General features: G+C 31.9%; 1 protein-coding gene across 1 annotated transcript in view; it reads right to left on the bottom strand.

Moving 5' to 3' along the window:
* Positions 1–18151, bottom strand: part of LOC148313441 (uncharacterized) — a 144394-nt gene that overhangs the window by 19856 nt on the left and 106387 nt on the right. The window contains exons 4-5 of the mRNA XM_088262074.1: positions 16974–17934; positions 16351–16517 (exon numbers count right to left, since the gene is read on the bottom strand). Of these exons, the coding sequence (XP_088118200.1) occupies positions 16351–16517; positions 16974–17138 (332 nt within the window). The 5' untranslated portion in view covers positions 17139–17934. The remainder of the gene's footprint in view (positions 1–16350; positions 16518–16973; positions 17935–18151) is intronic.

The raw sequence follows: 18151 nt of genomic DNA, 5'->3' as shown, positions 1-18151 counted from the left end.
AAATATTAGAGTGTAAAATCACTTATATTTATTTGATCCACCCTGGGAATCGAACTCGATAAATAGGTACAAAAAGGATGAAATGCTTATAAAGGAGGGAGTTGTAAGTGAAATATATAAATTTCAAAGGGGAAATATTTTACATAAAAAAATGATTTGATTTATTTTGAGATTCTTTGAATATCCTTCGATGAACCGCCAATTTTCCATCATTAAAAAAAGTATGACGTAAAATGAAAACAATATGAACAATATAATACTAAAGAATTACGATACAAAAAAAAACACTTTTAAAATTGAAGTAAACAAAAATTGAAAAAAAAATAACAAATCAAGCTCTCTCCGATGGAAGATGGAATCAATTTGTGTATTTTTTTAGACATTATTTAAAAAAAAAACGAAACTGTATTTTTTAATTCAAACAATGTACTATTCATATTTACCGCTACTCGACTTTGAAACAAATTAATATTTCGTTTTTATTAAACAAGATGTTTACTCTTAGTATATTTCTGTCAGGAAGTGGTGGAAATTACAATATCCTCAGGATTCACAATATATATTTTCTTTTACTGAGAAAGGTGATAAATTTAGTAGTATTGTAATATTTAGACTTCAATGCAGAGAAGAGAAGATGATTTAAGATCATCGTGAATATAGGTACACAATGGAAACTAAATCAAAATGTGACTATGACTTCCGTGTTGTGTCTAGGCGAACTTGCGCAACATTCATAACACGGTAAAACGAATCATTCTTTTTCACCATTCAGATTTGTAAAGAACATTTTGTATTAAAAATTATACAATAACTGACCGTAATCGAGCAAATTAAACCTTGGTTCAGGTAACTGTTATTATGATGTACAAAACAGCCTATCCGCTAAATCTTAACACATTCGTGTGGTGACCAAACCGTAACATATTCACTTGCTCGTAATGTATGGTAAAGTATTAAGTACGTATTTAATGTGATTCAATGACCTATAAAATATGTATTTAAAAGGATTGTCACAGGTAAATAAAATGCCTTTGCTTGTCACAGGTAAATAAAATCACTTGAAGTTACTCATGTTACACGCAATTTTACTACATTTTTATCAATTGAAATACAAAAAACACGATTTCAAATTAAGATATTCGCAAAGACAGAATTCATTCGCCGGCCAACTGCTGAAGAGGTAACACGTCTTTCCACGTCCGATTTTTAAAAAAATGTACGAGTATATTGGATACTTTTTTGTTTTTTAGAATAAATATAGAAAAAATATTTTTACATATATTTTCAAATCTTTACTCTTCAAAAACTCTTTTCTTTTCAAAACCATATAATTATTTCGAAGATTTTTTTTTCAATACAAAAACGGAGTTTTAAGCAAAAAATCAAATAACGTCAAATGTTTTTTGGGTTTAAAGAAAATAAAGTTGCTATTTAACGAATACTAGGCCTTAAAGAAAATAAAGTTGCAATTTATTGTATATTTGGCCTTAACTAAAAGGATTGATTGAATTTTATAACAATGGTATAAATGTCGTTATTAGCGATTAGTCGTGGCCTTGATTAGATTGTTAATTGCTCTATTTGAACCGAGTTGAGTTGTCGCCCAGGACCGTTTTGTAATTGGTCCCTTGATTTATCTCCTCCGGTCGGAATTTCACACACTCCGCGACCGTTTTGTGATAATAATAGCGGCAGTACGCGCGCAGATGTGAAATCATTACCATAAACACAATGAAGTTTCAGTGTACTCAAGTGTAATAAAAATGGCGAAATTATAACGGTTACGTCACGAGCAGGGCCGGTCCGCCCACGGGCCGCGGCCGAGACGGGGTCCCAATGTCAAATTCCTCTGTCGAGCTCGGATGATGGATACACATGCAAGAATTACTTTGCATGGGCGGTTTCGATTATTTATAGATAGGATAGACCATTAGCGTCATCGGCTTGTAAAGAAATAAACAATTTCTGGAAGCCCAACCTTAAACATTATGGTTGAAAACAAATAGATGCACGTAATAGTGCTCTCACTGGGCTACGTGCATAAAATATAATTTATAATAAATTATTTACTAAAAAAAAAACTTGTATAACAGATAGGGGTTAATGATGAATGAAAATAAATAAAAGATTTTATGGAACAAGTATGTAAATCTATTAAGTTTAATTAACTATAAGAATATAATAACCCTTATCTGCACCAAAATGGTGCATTGGACACTGAATCATATGAAGCTTGATGGTTAACTATATGAAAGCAAGGTGATTTTTTCATGGAATACAGATGACATAAGTGAAGGAGTTGAGTGTGAAGGACATTGCTGCTATGTAAGAAATGGAGGAGGAATAGTAGGTACAATAAGAGGTAGACGAGAATAGCAGTGATGGCAAGAGCACTCAAGGTTGGATAACTGTACTCGAACTATGTACTTAATTTAACACTGTTAATATGTGTCTTTGGAGAATTATGCAGTGTAATGTATTTCAATTTCGCAAAAACGTAAGAATTAAGGCAGAAAAGATGGAATTATTTGGTAAATTTTAATGATACTTTATAATAATCATTTGTAAATCTAACTACCTATACTTTCATATTCTTCATTCTTTTTCAAACCCTTATCTGCACCCCTATGATGCATAGGGCTCTGCATTATATAAAGGCAGAGTTATCTTGAACATGAAAGAAAGGTGATCAGCCCTCCGCTTCAGGGTATTAAGTGGAAAAATCACTTATATTTATTTGACACCCCCCCCCCCTGGGAATCGAACCTGGGACCTCCAGAAAGGTAGCCAAGCGTGCTGACCATTACTTATCTTAATACCAGTAAAAAATAAACGATTGTAAAACTTTATTTAAAAAAGTATTACACGGTTTATTATAAAATTTGGCCAGGTTATTCTGCTGCAAACTTGGTGTCATTTTTTTGAAATGTGATTTAACACCGTTTTCTGTGAGGCAACAGAATAGAAAGGTGAAATGATCAAACTTCACACCTAGGCGGAGATAAATAGTTTTCCTCTTTCCCGAAAATCATCGCTATTTAAAAATTAAGCACGCGTTATAAAATATTCCAAACATTGTGTTTGTTAACATCTGTCTGTCAAATAAATAAGATATAACTAGGAACATGATGTTTTGTGTACATAGGCCAGTCGTGAGCTTTAACTTAAGAAACTTCGCTAGAAATACAATTTTACAGTATTAACATAGTATATATGCTGGAGTGAATTAACGTCAAGCTAAATGTGCCAAAATTACCATAAAAATAATGTCGAGAAGAGTACCGCTAAAGTCTAGTACACAATTGGGTACAAGTAAAAATAGCACTTATAAAAAAACGAATAAGATCTATTATTGTATTTTGGGTATTTAATGTGTGTGGCGTGTTTAAGTAAAAGGATACTTTTGACGACATAAACGTCAAGGGTCTAAAATAGACAATGTAGGTAAGTACTGTAAGATAGGTTAATTTTGCATCGAGAACATATGTACATTAAAAAAAAAGCGTTTGCATATTCCAAACTTATATTAAGTTTGATAATATAATATAATGTAGAGCATAATATTTATAATAATGCAATATAGTGTGCTACTAGTGTTTAAGGAGGGAGTTCGGTTATGTATATTAATCTCAACCCTTAAAGTTGGATGCAATTACTGGGGAGTTGAACCGGCTTTGAATCAATATTTTCAGGAAGTGGAGTTACTGAAATAAATAATATTTTTTTACCAAACCAAAATAATGTTACACTTTTTTTAAACAATTAACTAATCTGGATAAATAATGCTTTGTAGTTCCATCTCCACTCCTTACGAAAAAACGAAAAAAACGATGTTCTACGTAAAGTAGTATAATTTGTAAAAGGTCCTTTCTAATTAGTCAAAGACAGATAAACTCATTTATCTGTAGGTATTGTGGAAACGAGTGGTTTGAATCCCTTATAAAAATAATATGTGTGTCGACTCTATTTTTGGCGGATAATTAGAAGTATTACTGTATATGAAGTTCTCTCTGAAATAATCTTTAGGCATGGGGAAAATTGGACTTTTGACATGAAATCCCTCCAATCACGAAGAGTGCACATTGCATATATTGAGGATACAAAGGGTATTTACTTTCGTCGCAGAAACCATCCCACTCGGGAAATTATAAAAGTACAATATTTTCCATGTACCCAGCATAATATGAGGACAACAATAAGAATGTTTATAATACTCAGCTTTATCTAAGACACTCATCAGTTATATAAAAAAACAATTTTGACGAAACTACATAAAAGGTTTTGAATAGAAATTGATGAGGTCATTTAGGTGCAATTTGAGGAAAACGGTGCTGATGAGGTAATGCACCATGTCATCATATGCAATATTTCTTGATTATATAAAAGATGTACTAGGTTCGTATGAAATAATTTGACTTTTAATTGGTTGTGATTTATCAAACTGTCTTCATTTAATGTACTTAAATTGTGCTACATTAGTTGCAAAACAGGGAAAAAAAGTAACCATAAAAAGTTATGATTTGCTAAAATAACATAATAAAAAAAGTAAAATAATAAAATAAAAAATGATTTGCCTAAATAATACAATACACAATGTGCACTTACTAACATATTAGGTAAATTTTTAACACAACAACCGCCAAATAATCGATCTCTTAATTTATTGTCATGGCATACATTATTGTATTATTGAAAACAACATTTATTTTTTATACTTGTTGGTATTGTTTGTAATATTGTGTGCAGAGGTTTTATTACACTTACTATAAAGTGTAATAAATAAAAGTATTAAAACTGTAACAACGTTGAAATACAACGGTCTCGTTACTTTATATCTGTTACTTTCTAAAACACAAGTAACGAATATTCATATTTATCTGGTATTCGTTACTTTTTGCGTAAATAGTATATGTTACTACATGTGTTTGATCTAATAGCGGAATTCTTTATCAGCAACGAATACTTTTGTTCGAAAGTAACTAATAAGTCCAAGTCACGCAGGTGGATAAGTCCACTACGGAGTATTTTGCATGATTTTATTATTTATTTATCATTAACATTAAAGGCACTTTGTCAAGTTAATTTAAAGTTCCATATAGTACATAATTTTACTCACCGTGAACGCTTTGGGTGAATTGGTATGCTGAACGATTACGCATTGTTTATCGGGTTTGGATAAAGCCATACCCATATTAAATTTGTTATGCGACACTTTCTGTGGGAGGCGTCTTGTGTTCAAATCCTGGCATTATGCAGATGCGGTCGGGACTGCGTGCAAGGATCTCTTCATCACTCATACATATTAATGAGCAAGGCTGGTGGAAATATTTAAATTTGTTGTTCATAACAGTAAATAAATGCCGTTTTCTCATTTATTGATATAAAATATTATTTTGCAAACGTAAAGTTATGTATGGTTTGTTTCCGGATATCATGAACCCACTAACTAAATAATAGCCTACCTACATCGATTCAAACTCTAAATTCAGATATATTTACAATATGACTCAAGGAATATCCGGTTACCTTAGTGGGAATATTATAATTAATTTTTAAAGCATTTAATATTTTAATTTTGTAAATATAAAAATCAAGCACTTGCATAACATTACCTTTGAGTTCATCAATGTAAAAACGGCTAGTTTCGAAAACTATATGCTCTTGAAACTAGTGGTGTTTACATTAAACTAAAAAATGGTCTTATGCAAGTGTTTCAATTTATAATAAAATCATCATGTTATTCCACAAGGTTTATGTCAAATATATGACAAACGTTATGATTTTCTGTTTCACAATTATATGTACATTAATTCTTGAAAATTTAAATAAATGTAATTTTTATTGCCAATTACTGTTATTATATAGTAGTATTGTTTCAAAACATGTTGAAAATATCAATATATACGAGGTAAACAATATTAAATCCAAAACGTAAAATATTCAGTAGAGGAAATTAATGAGATTTTTGCAAAAAAAAATCAGTCATTTTACTCCAAAAAGTATACCAAAATAAACTTTAACAAAAATAAAATTTAATATGAAGTACTCAAAATAATATTTTTTATCTTTTAAATGTCCATGCAATATAATTGTACCATAAAGTGTCTAACAGTTTCAGAGCAGTCCACATATCAAAAATGTATTATACTAACTACTCAATAGTTATTCACGCGTAACTTACTGCCTAATTATGAGAGATTTTAGGTTTATATTTAGGTTTGCGCCTTGTACGCATTTCTGGCATAACAAAGAAAAGAGTTAAACGATATCCTACAACATAAAAAGAGTTTTCTCAACAATTAAGCTACCTTGCATCACATGTGAGAGAATTGTCTGGTGAATGAATTCGCCATTTTAATTTAATGCAGTACAGACGATGTGCTAACTACTCATTATGTAACTGACCCACATAGCGGTGGGATAACATTATACTGTTTACGCACCGCGTGAATCCATTACGCTTTTCCCATTGTACCGACTCATCTCCCACTCACTTTAACGTCTCATCGAAGCCAAGGGAAACAGCAGGAGAAAGATACAAAGTCATTTGAAAAATTCAAGCAAATTTGGTTTTTCATTTGCATATGACAGTTACATTGAGGACAACATTCGTGGATAGTACACTTTACACTGGTTATGTAGTAATGAATGCTAAATACATTCTTGAATTCGATGAAAAAAGAAACGCGAAAGACAAAAGCGATATAAGATGAAAAGAATTTCCGTCTTTCTTTAAATTTGACAGCAAACAAGGGTTTGAGACGTAGAAGTATTTTTCCATTAGTTGAGGTTATGAGATATTTGACAGAATAATCATTTGAAAATGCAAACAAAAAGGTAAAATAAGTATATTTAAAAGGATAAGAAAATTAAGGGGAGAACAAGAATAGTAAGAAGAAGAGAGCCGATTACGGTATTTACCTAAAAACGGTAAGCATATAAGGTTAAAAAATTAAATAAGACAGGAAAAATTTTAAGTGATAGGCATCACAAAATTAAAAAAAAATGGTTTAAATTAATACATGAGGGGTAAATTTACCACAAAAAAAATAAAAAGAATCGATGCTTATTTGTGCAAGCAAATATTTGAGTTGAAGTTGAATAAAATATTATATAAAAATATAAATATATAAGTAATAAAATAATATTATAAAATAATATAAAATAATATATAATATATAAATATATAAAACATAAAAAAGTTTAATAAAATAAAGTTGAGTGGGAGTTGAATAAAATAATGCCTTTATGAAACGATATTCATTTTTGCAAGAAAAAAAGCATTGATACTTACATATCCACTCAGTCATGCACATGCGGTGTATCGTGCAACCTAAATGCAATATGCATTATAATGGTCGGTAATGTACGATTATTGGGACACGAACGCCCATCGCTAACCTTAGAAAGTCATTGTCAATGTGTCCAGTATCTGCACATTGCTCATGTACCTGAGGTTACCATCCACTTAATGCATTTATGCATCATCAGTTTATAAGTATAAACACACTGTAATGCCTTCAATCATCTAACTGTAATGGTTTCCAGCATTCCATCAGCAGTTCCATTTAGATATTTAAAGTTTTTTTCCAGTCAATGTTCAAAATGCTAAACTGTTAGCTTTTTAAGATTCGTAAGATAGTTTGCAGCTATGTACTCTAAGCCAGAGAGAGAAAAACAATTATTAAAAAAAACTTTATTTATTAAAAAAAACTAACTAACCAACCATCGCACCGCTTCTCCGCAGGGCTAGGCAGAGAGAATAAAACGCCATAATTATCTGTGTTTGCAAACAATCTTCGCTTCTTTCACATGCATGCATCTCCTCATACATACCCGCCAATTGTTCCTACTACTGACCAACAGGTATCACTTTCAAGTACATATTTGAAATACTTGATCATGCTAGGTCGGATTGTGGTCCCTTATCGCGGACTCTTGAGTCAAAGTTTCTCGGTTCGAACGCATTCTAACACAATTTGATAACTATTTCTAATAATGAGTTGTTTAGGCTCGCAGAAATAGTATGAAATTGTAGTATTTTTGTAAAAATAAAAACAAAAGTATTTCTCTCTTTTTTTAAGTTTTCCTTGGTCTTCCTTTGATTCTTTACCAACAACATTCGCCTCATAAATTTGTTTTACTGACTTTTCTTCACTCATTCGATTCAAATGCCCAAACAATCTCAACATAATAATTATGATTTTGAGTAATTCTGCCAGCAAACATTCAAAAAAATATATTACCAATTTACCGTGTCATTTTCTAGGTACTAAAACAAATGAAATTTGACGAATGTACTAATCAACTAATCCATTAATTAATTTTATTTCTATATTGATTTGAAGACACTATAAAAACAAAATATTCAATCAATCTTAATAACAAATAATAAAGCATCCATTTCGTTACCCGTGAGTTTGTTATTTGAACATAAAAGACGCCATTACACAATAATAAAAATAATAATTACGAATATATATAAAGCTCCTTTGAATATCAATAATAATAGTCGAACAAAGAGAGAAATACATTCGCAGTACTAGACGGCCAATGCAGGATATTGTATAGGTATACAATGAAGTAAAAACAATAAATTATTTCGCTTCATTATCAAAAGAAAATTAATCCAACACGCCGTAACTGTCCGCTTTAATCGAGGCGTGTAATTAATGATCGTGTTAAGAAGAACAACACAACAAATCATCTGAAACTCACGGGCAGCATCTTTTGATACAACATTAAATATAACATACTCGGTTCATATTTTAACAGCTGTTAAAAGTTAAATTACCAGTTATTCTATTAATCTAATAATAACACCGTTTGGTAAAAAAAATATATATGGCTTAACAAATTAGTGATTTGTACACTGAAAATATTCGTGTATATATATAAATATATATATATATTTATATATATATATATATATATATATATATATATATATATATATATATATATATATATATATATATATATATATATATATATATAATATAAATATAAATATATATATATATATATATATATATATATATATATATATATATATATATATATATATATATATATATATATATATATATATATATTATAACATAATAATTATAATTGTGGTACTGCACAAGTGTGTCTACTATGCGCCATATCACACATATGATGGATGTTCGAATGGTGATATAAGGAAAGAATGCAAAGCTGACATTAGCATTATCGATGAAATTAAGAAAGGTGAATTGACATAGTTTGAGATTGTAAATCGAATGAGTGAAGAAAGTATGGCAAAATAAATTTATGAGAGGAATGTGATAGAAGCAGAGGAAAACTTGGCATGATCAAGTATTTCAAATACTTGAGAGTAGTCTGGTCAGGAGTCGAAATAATTGGCGGGTATGTATGAGGACATCCATGAACGTGGAAGAGGCGAAGAATATTTGCAAAGCCAAAATGGTGTGGCATTCTATCTTTTCTTTCTACCTCTGCGGGAAGTGGCGTTAGAAAGTTAGTTAGGATTTCAGTGACATGTGCACGTTAGATGCATCATCATCATCATTAAACCCTTATTCAAATCCAATGGTGCATAGGGCACTGTATCGTATTGACGCAGTGCTATCTTAATCGTTACTTCCATGAAAGCAAGATGGTCACTCTTGCGACCCAGGGACCAGTCCAGGGTAATATTATATAAATATTTGAAAGTAAAATTACTAATATTTATTTTCATCCCCCCCCCCTTGGGAATCGAATCCGGGACTTCTGGCACGGTAGTTAAACATGCTAACCATTACACCCCGGAGACACACGTTAGATGCAGATAGAAATTATTCATTTGTATACGAATTGTTTACTGACATATTTCGTATATTAGATAAAAGCATTGTTAACTTTGTGGTATTGTAATGTAGCACTCTCCTTATCATTCATTACTTATGACAGTGGTATTACACAAAGTGAATGATGAATGATAATAAGGAGAGTGTTGTTTACTAATATGCTAAACCTAGTTGATGAAAGAGGAGTGATGATATCAATTAAGTAGAAAATTGCGTGTAATTCCGTGATCAGAGACTTTTCATGTCAGTGTCACTAAGAGGTCTATTTACTAGTCACTATTTTCTCACTGTTTCTGCAACACACTGCCCATAATATTATATGCTCATCGCACACGAGGCACATTTCCTTCGCGCATTGTCATAAATTATTTTCTAAACTCTGGCCATTGTTCTGCTCTATTATGCTACGTGAGATACGTTCGATGAAACTATGAGTGACGTCATGTCAAATTATTAAAATAATTATACGCTTAATCGTCTAAAATCAAACTTTCAAGTTTGCGTCACTCTAATTATACACTTTTCATAATTATTTAATTGACTGCAACATTTTTATATGAAAAATGGTTTAATATGCAGCAAAAAAGTATACAATAAGCGATAATTATTACGTTACAATATATTTATGAAGTCTTTAAAAATAAAATACATAAACCAACAATTGTTTCATTATATATAATGTTAAATGAAGAGAATAGTTGTTTTTTTTTATTCACAGTATTTTAAGTGTTTACAAATTATAATTCGCCAATTCTGGATTTGCTCCCCTTAAGAGTTATTCATATCTAGATTTTTTGAGATTTCAATAAAAAAATCTTTAAAATACATTTCATCTTATCGTTTAGTGCGAGAAAGTCGGGTGACTTCTTGATTATTAAAAATTAAACACTAACAACAAAACACCACTACATAATTTAGTTTTATTTCATTTCATACGACTAGTTTAAAAAACTAGAGATGTTTTTATCGACAGGTGCTGACAAAAACTCTCAGCTTTTGTGAGCATCTGTCGATTTAAACATCTGTAGTTTTCGAAACTAGCATGTCATTCCACAAGTCAAGTTAATGCCGAATAAATAAATACTGAAATGATTCCCTCAAATTTTCTTATATCCACCCAAATGATGTATCCACTGCATTAGATAGATGCATTTATAATGCATAAAGGCAAGGTGATAAGTCTTTGTATTCGAATGACATTCGGGGACCACAAAAAGTTAATACACACATCAATTTTTACGTTTATCTATCAGGGAATCGAATCTGGGACCTTTACTATGTAAGATTGTGGCTATGGGAAAAGGGTGCCTTCATTGTGGAAATATGGAATATCTGTCGTATATACTAAATGATCTATACAAGATGATAATAAATTATGCATCCTGAATCATCACCGAAAATGTTCATGGTGGAATAAAACCTGTTGCATTATTGACTCAGACAAAATTTTCTTCGACGCTCTTCAAGTAGTCTGTGAATCATGTGGCGGAAGTTTTCTTATATATTATAAATCTCCTCAATTTACTTTCTACACCTCTAGAATCCATTATAATCATGTCATCGGAAACAATGGGGAGCGGTATAGGTACTTCGTAATGGGTAAACATAAAATGCACACTATTCTTGTGATCGTTGCAGTCTCGCATTTCTTATGCATACATCTGGTTAGTCACTGAAGGTGAAATTTAATACTTTGACTTTTCCAGTGGAAAAGCATTTTTTGTTTGGAATAGAGACAAAATTAAATATAATTCCAACAATATACTTGTATTTTATTGAAATTTTCAGATTTACTATTCAATTGTCTCGCGTTTTGAAAACAGTTATTAGATCAAAGAAAGTAAAGAAAAGCGTGTAGGAAAAGAGAGTTCGGTCGAGATTAGATCTAAATTCAGATCAGAATTAGGCATCTTGATCGTGAGTACTGGATTAGTGTCTTTCGAATTAATAGAGCAGATATTAATAATAATTTACAGCAAAAATTGCTGAAATAGATATATGTATAAAGGAATAAAGGGGTAAGGTTTATTGTTTTTGATCTTATTTTGCATGTTTAAAATCAATAATATATATGAGAACGAAAGCCATTTTGCAAAGTATGTTATAATTTTTGTACTGAAATTTATATATATGTACTGAAAACTATAATAAATAAGAACCATGAAGTTTTTTTTTCCATATACTTGTGAATATTTTATTTACAGTACCGGGTTTCGTCGTTACCGACATCAACCATCTGGTTTATCTAACAGTCTTTGAATGTGTTTTGTTTGGTGTCTCAAAAAATACTTACTGAATTTCTTTACAAAATTAAGGGCTATCCCTTCTCGAAAGCGCAATTAAAATGGTAGTAATGCTATGTAATTTAGCAGCCGGATAAATGATATACAGAAAACAAAGAGCGGTTGTCTAGTTGCGCATTAAATAAACGATTTTGACCTGTGCATTGATTTCGTAATTCAAATCAGTTTAAAGTACAGTAAGTCCTCTACTTACGCGATCAATTCGTTCCAAGGGTTTTCGTTTAAGTCGAAAAATCGTGTAAAATAAAAAAAATGTGATATGTGGGTAGATGATGATATGCGTTCATTTCAAAGGATATTATATAGTACATACGCGAAAATAGAATAGATCTACATGCATGTGTTTACTAAAACATTTTTAGATAAACAGATACATACATAATTATTTCTGAGAATACATAATATGTAGTTCCATTTAAGTAGAAACTGCTAATTTATTATTTATATTGCTATACTTTTGGTAACTGTCGTAGATGGCATTAGTACTGATTTTATTACATAATCCATAATTCGAAAATTCGATGTATTAATGGTTCTAATCGTAGAATGAGTAAGTGAAATTATTAGTTAGTCCTTAATCACATCCTTGACAATAAAGGCGGTGGGGAGGAGGGGGGGAGGGGGGAGGGGTGCCAAAACTGTTTCTCTCTTTCTCTCTCTCACTATCGCATCAATCCAGTAGTTTATGTAAACAAAGAGAAAAGACAAAATCTTTTTTCATCTCACAATAGATGTCTCTGGTGAAGTTCTAGTGATTCAAGCACAATGTTTTGAAATTGCATCATACATATAGAACTTTCAAGAATTTGTAGTGTGGTTGACAATCATGGGTAGAATTGGTTAATGTTACACGTGTGTAAAGTGATCACTTAAAACAGCCTATGACGGTCATGAGCCCCGTAAATGCCCAGACTTCCATATTCTTCTTCATCTATGTACATATGTTGAGATGTCAAAAAATAATATGAAAGAGATTTTTTTTTAAATTTTGCGTAAGAACGAATTCACGTAAGTCGATATCACGTAAGTAGAGGACTTACTGTACAGGTTAGTTGGGCGTTTGGAAGGAGGTTGTAGAAGGTATTTCTCCATTCTCCCCGAGGGAGAGCCGAGATTAGAGTTGCGCCGAAACTGCGCTTGAAACTAGATAGCAGTATTACAAATTGAGATTGTGCTCGAGTAAGGTAAGGTAAGATTCGGAATACAGGTTCAAGCGTGGAGCGTGTAACCTATTTAGGTGTAGCCAATCGCGGAGTGGTGTTTTCTCAAAACATTTCCACAGCGTGGTTTGGAAACAATCACATTCTTAGGAGAGATTTCCGCAACACTGTGTACGGAGCATTACACACGCAGAAAAATCGTGCAGTGAGAACGGACTATTTCTCTCAATGCAATTATAATTAAACGAAAAAACTGAACGACTCGTACTTAGAGAATTAACTGGCGAAATCAGAGCGTAAAAAAGGCATTTTTGGATGCGTTTCCAAATCCTTGTTCACGGAGAAAAACTTGGCATGATCAGGTATGTCAAACACATTAAAGCTATCAGTTCAGGAATTGAAATAATCGAGGGGATTCATGAATGTGGAAAAAATGTTTGCAATGAGTGGTGTGGCGTTCTATGCTCTCTGCCTATCCCTACGAGGAAACGACACAATGGTTAGTTTGTTAGTCAGGTGCAAATTATTGTTCACAACAAAGATTTTGACATACCCAAAAACGTCATCAATAAAATAATCTGTTTTTACTACAAGCTGTATAAAAATAGAAAATCACGTTTTTAGGCGTCTTTCAGTATGTCAAATAATCCGGTAAGAATCTTGCATACATCCAAAAAAAGGGTCTCAAAAAAAAGCTTTCTCAAATCAACCGTATATGGATCCCGTAAACTGAAAAAAAGCGTCATGAGTTAAGCTTCAAGATTTATGTCTTTTATTAAACAGTAATTCTAATCAGACTTCTAAGTACGTTTTTCGTCATTAGATATAGGTTATTGTAATCGGTATGAATTTAATTTTAGAGAAAATCTGAGAATATCTCTGAAAAATTTAAATTTGCTAAAAAACTTCAGCATGTTGAAAGTGGAGATTACTTCTGTTATTTCGCTACAAAAAAACATTGATGAATGACACTAACCCACTAAAGTTAAGACCGTGAGCAAAAACTAGTAAATTGATAAATAAAATAATTGCACAACGATCGCAATTTTCATTACACTTGACCACAAAGAAATTTATGTATGTAAATTTGCCGACTTACATACCGTCATATTTTTAAGACCGATTTGAAAAAACTTTATGACCCATTTGCTCACGCAATTATATACCAATTTATTGATTGGGTCGGTACTTCCAATAATTTTGGTAGCTCTTTTAACAGTCGATTTATTATTTGATGTCTGAATAGATAATCAGAGAATAAAGCCACACAAACAAGTCAAGCAAGACATTTATAAGTTACATACTTGACGATTCATGCAACAAAGCTGCACTTAAATTATTATTGAATACTTTCATCAAATGACTACGTTTCCGTTAGTAATTACTAATATCGTATTTTTTGCTTGGAATGTTGAGTATTGAACTCTATTATCTATGTACATATAAAGTAGTGATGGGCAATTGAAGGCCAGCGGACAGTATCCGGTAGCAAAGATATTATTAATTCAAGAAATTTAAAATAACGTCATTACAAACAAATACAGCTTGATACAGAAGTAAAAAGACTATTAAATCATTTTTAATGAGGAACGTGTCTGTATAAGTAAAAATGTTTTTTTTTGTTGATATCTCAACACTTATTTACTCAATGTTTGTACCAATGTCGTTAAATAAGTGCAAAAAATCATAAAAAAATCTCGCTCCGAGTACCAAATACTTAGAACAGGGATAGCAATCTACCCGAGAAGAAGAATAGTATCGAGTCTAAATTATGCCTACACGAGATAAACTCTTAAATTGCAATGACGTCACATCTGAAGTCATTATGATAGTATCTTGGCGGAAATTAATATCTGGTACATAGCGTTTACTAATCCGTAAAATCATCCTGAATTCATAATACATTTTTTCCAATTTCCTTATTTTTAAACATTATAATTTACTACTAAAAAGTGATAATACGCCGATGCCCAGCTCCGTACTATACGTTGCTCGCTGAGGTGAATTAATTTAGTAGTCGAGAGATTAAAATGCTTTTAACTTTAGCAGGTCAAATTTGTGAGAACGGTATCGAATTCACTGAAAAAAATATATGTAAAAAGTTAATGCTCTTTAATGGAGATATTTTTAAGCTGAAAATATTAGATACATTGTAATTAATTCTAGCGATGTAACTGTAAACGAATTCACTGATTAAAAAAAAATCGTCGGCAGTAAATTAACATGCAAGAATAATAGTTTAATTGTAAAATATTTATGTATAATTAATACAAAATATTATCCGAAATCTAAAAATATATTATTAAATGTATTTTAAAGAATCATCCAATCAAGATCTAGTATGCAAATTAGATTAACAAAATGCGAGCTACGCTAGAATAGTTTTTGGCAAATTTTTGCTAAATGCTGATTTTTGATATGCATGTTGTACAAGAAAAAGGAAGCTTTTAAATTTTTGTTGGAAATCCAATTTTATTCAGTAAGAAAAATACATTCCATAATTTTAACGCATTTCCTTGACTTCATTATTTTTTAAAAGTTCAAGGAATTTTAATCGAAAAAAAAGATATTGCAAAATAAAATTATATTTAAAAAAGGTAAATGTTGATTATGTACGTAAGACCTAAATACAGTTTTTGCTTTATTCGTTGACGGATTCCAGTTTTTTTTTACAGAAGTATTGATAAACGTACACATACATATTATTCGATATGTTTGGTACGAGTATAAGGGCTAACTAGCACAATATAGGTGGATGTAAGGAATAATATTCGCATAATGGTGGGTAGCTTGTATATATGTATGTGTGTGTATGAAATATATACTATAATTGATGCATTTCAGTGACCTGGGGATAACATTTTCTTTCCTCAAAATTCTAATGAATCGTAGTAAATCATAAGTCAGTTATGGCAATCGCTTCAATAACGATTAATCACATCGATGAACATTAGGAAGTAACATAAATGTGATGTGAAAATTCACATTACTGACTTTTTTCTCTCTTTGAAACCCTCGAGACGGTTCGTTATGCTTAAAATTTCGGCTCACCTGATTTCTGAGGGTGGTTTGTAGGCGGCGCTGGTCACGTATATGTCTGATCCATTGTCCGTGTGGTGAGGGTCCGGCCCCCGTGACGAGGGGGGCCCCCTTGCCGGGGAGAGAGCGCGATGCTTGCGAGAAGGAGCCACCGGAGGGGTTGAGCGCTCATTGCTCGTCTGAAAAGAAAATGGACCATATTAACTGAAATTGGACACTTGGTAATTTGGAAAATAAACACAGACTTTTAGTATAGATCTATTTATTATTTATCATGTTAGGGCATTTTTGTAGAATTATTTGTAGCTGGAAATGAAAACACTGACACAGGAGGTCAATGCATCGCAACTCAATATTTTCATACATATTTCTTTTACTAAAGAATTAATGATATTAATAAGATGAGTTTTGATGGACAGTTAGGATTCTAATGATAGATAGTAATGTCTCAGACGTTTCTTTAAAGTTATAAGAGAGAAAGCATTTTTTTACAAGGAGAGGTAATTCATTTTATAGTCTGGCCGCTTGGATGAGAAAGAATTACTGAAGAATGATGTGTTATCGCGAGAAAAGGAAAAAAAGTTAATTGGGAAGAACGAAGTGATAGACCATGATCTGAGAGGTACGTTACTCACCATGTACTCTGATAGGGTTCTGTCAGAGGGGGCTCTGTGTGAGTCCTCTCCGTCTGTAGAGTACCCTCTGTTGTAGGCCCCCGAGCCAGGAGAGCTCCTGTTCCCGGAGCCGGTACTTGGCCTGTGGGTCGCCACATAGTGGTTATTCTTCACCTTGTGGGCCATGATCACAATTTTTAACTCAAGTAAAAAACAACTTAGTATATTCACCACTTTTATTTAAAATAAAAACCACTTTGTAACTCAATGTTTGAATAACACTTTTCTCTTTTAAGGAACAAAGTTTAAATTTAGATTTCTAGATGGGTGAGATATAGTTTATCAATGAATTCCATTATTTTCTATAAAAGAACTGTTCAAAAAGATTTTCGTTTTCAGCGCGAAAAAACAACGTAACACTTTTCAAGTACACATAATTAACCGTAAAATATTTTGACACTTATTTTTCTTTGCATTCCGCGGGCGGCGTTTTTTAAGCTCCGAGAGATCGATTCTATGTAGAAGTTCTACGCTTTAAAATAGTGTAATTTATATATCGCAGCCGGAGAGAATTATTCGTATTTACCGGAACGAATCAAGTGACGAGATGGTTTGGGAGCGAAATAAAAAAGTGATCGAGCGAATCGAGTATTAGATCTTTTTTCCGTTCAATCTGGTCAATGGGCACAATAAACACCGTTCAAAATGGCACTTTGTGATGTGTAAAAATAAAGGCAGAACTTTTAGTGGGACTCTTAAAAGTGAAAAGGAATACCACGAGGATCGATCATGATTTATGAAAGTTTCGTGTTGCGGTATCGATGCACTATTAAATGTCATTCAATATAGAGAACGAAAGTGTGGCTGTGTTATTATCTTGTAATATCAGCATGGTAGTGTTTGGTCATGCCGATTGGTCCGAGAGACGGACTTGCAGACAGTGCAGGCGCCACACTCGATGCATTCACCGACCGCCATCACTCTGAAAAGAAACGAAAGTCCAAATTATGTAAGCTTTAATTAGACATGTGCGAATAGACACAATCATGTGTAATACGTAATTGATATATAATTATGACGAACATCATCATATGAGATGAAAGTAAAAGTCGTCAGACATGAATCGTGAAAGAAAAAAAAGCAAAGCGTAATTTAGTTAGGTGTTAATATATATTAATTTTGGGCGTTGCATAATTTTA

The sequence above is a fragment of the Brachycentrus maculatus genome, unplaced genomic scaffold, assembly GCF_059751285.1.
Source record: "Brachycentrus maculatus isolate JH-2025_06_01 unplaced genomic scaffold, ASM5975128v1 h1tg000011l, whole genome shotgun sequence".
In the NCBI taxonomy this organism is placed as follows: Eukaryota; Metazoa; Arthropoda; class Insecta; order Trichoptera; family Brachycentridae; genus Brachycentrus; species Brachycentrus maculatus.
The sequence above is the reverse complement of the archived record's forward strand: the minus strand, read 5'-3'. Positions and strand labels throughout refer to the sequence as shown.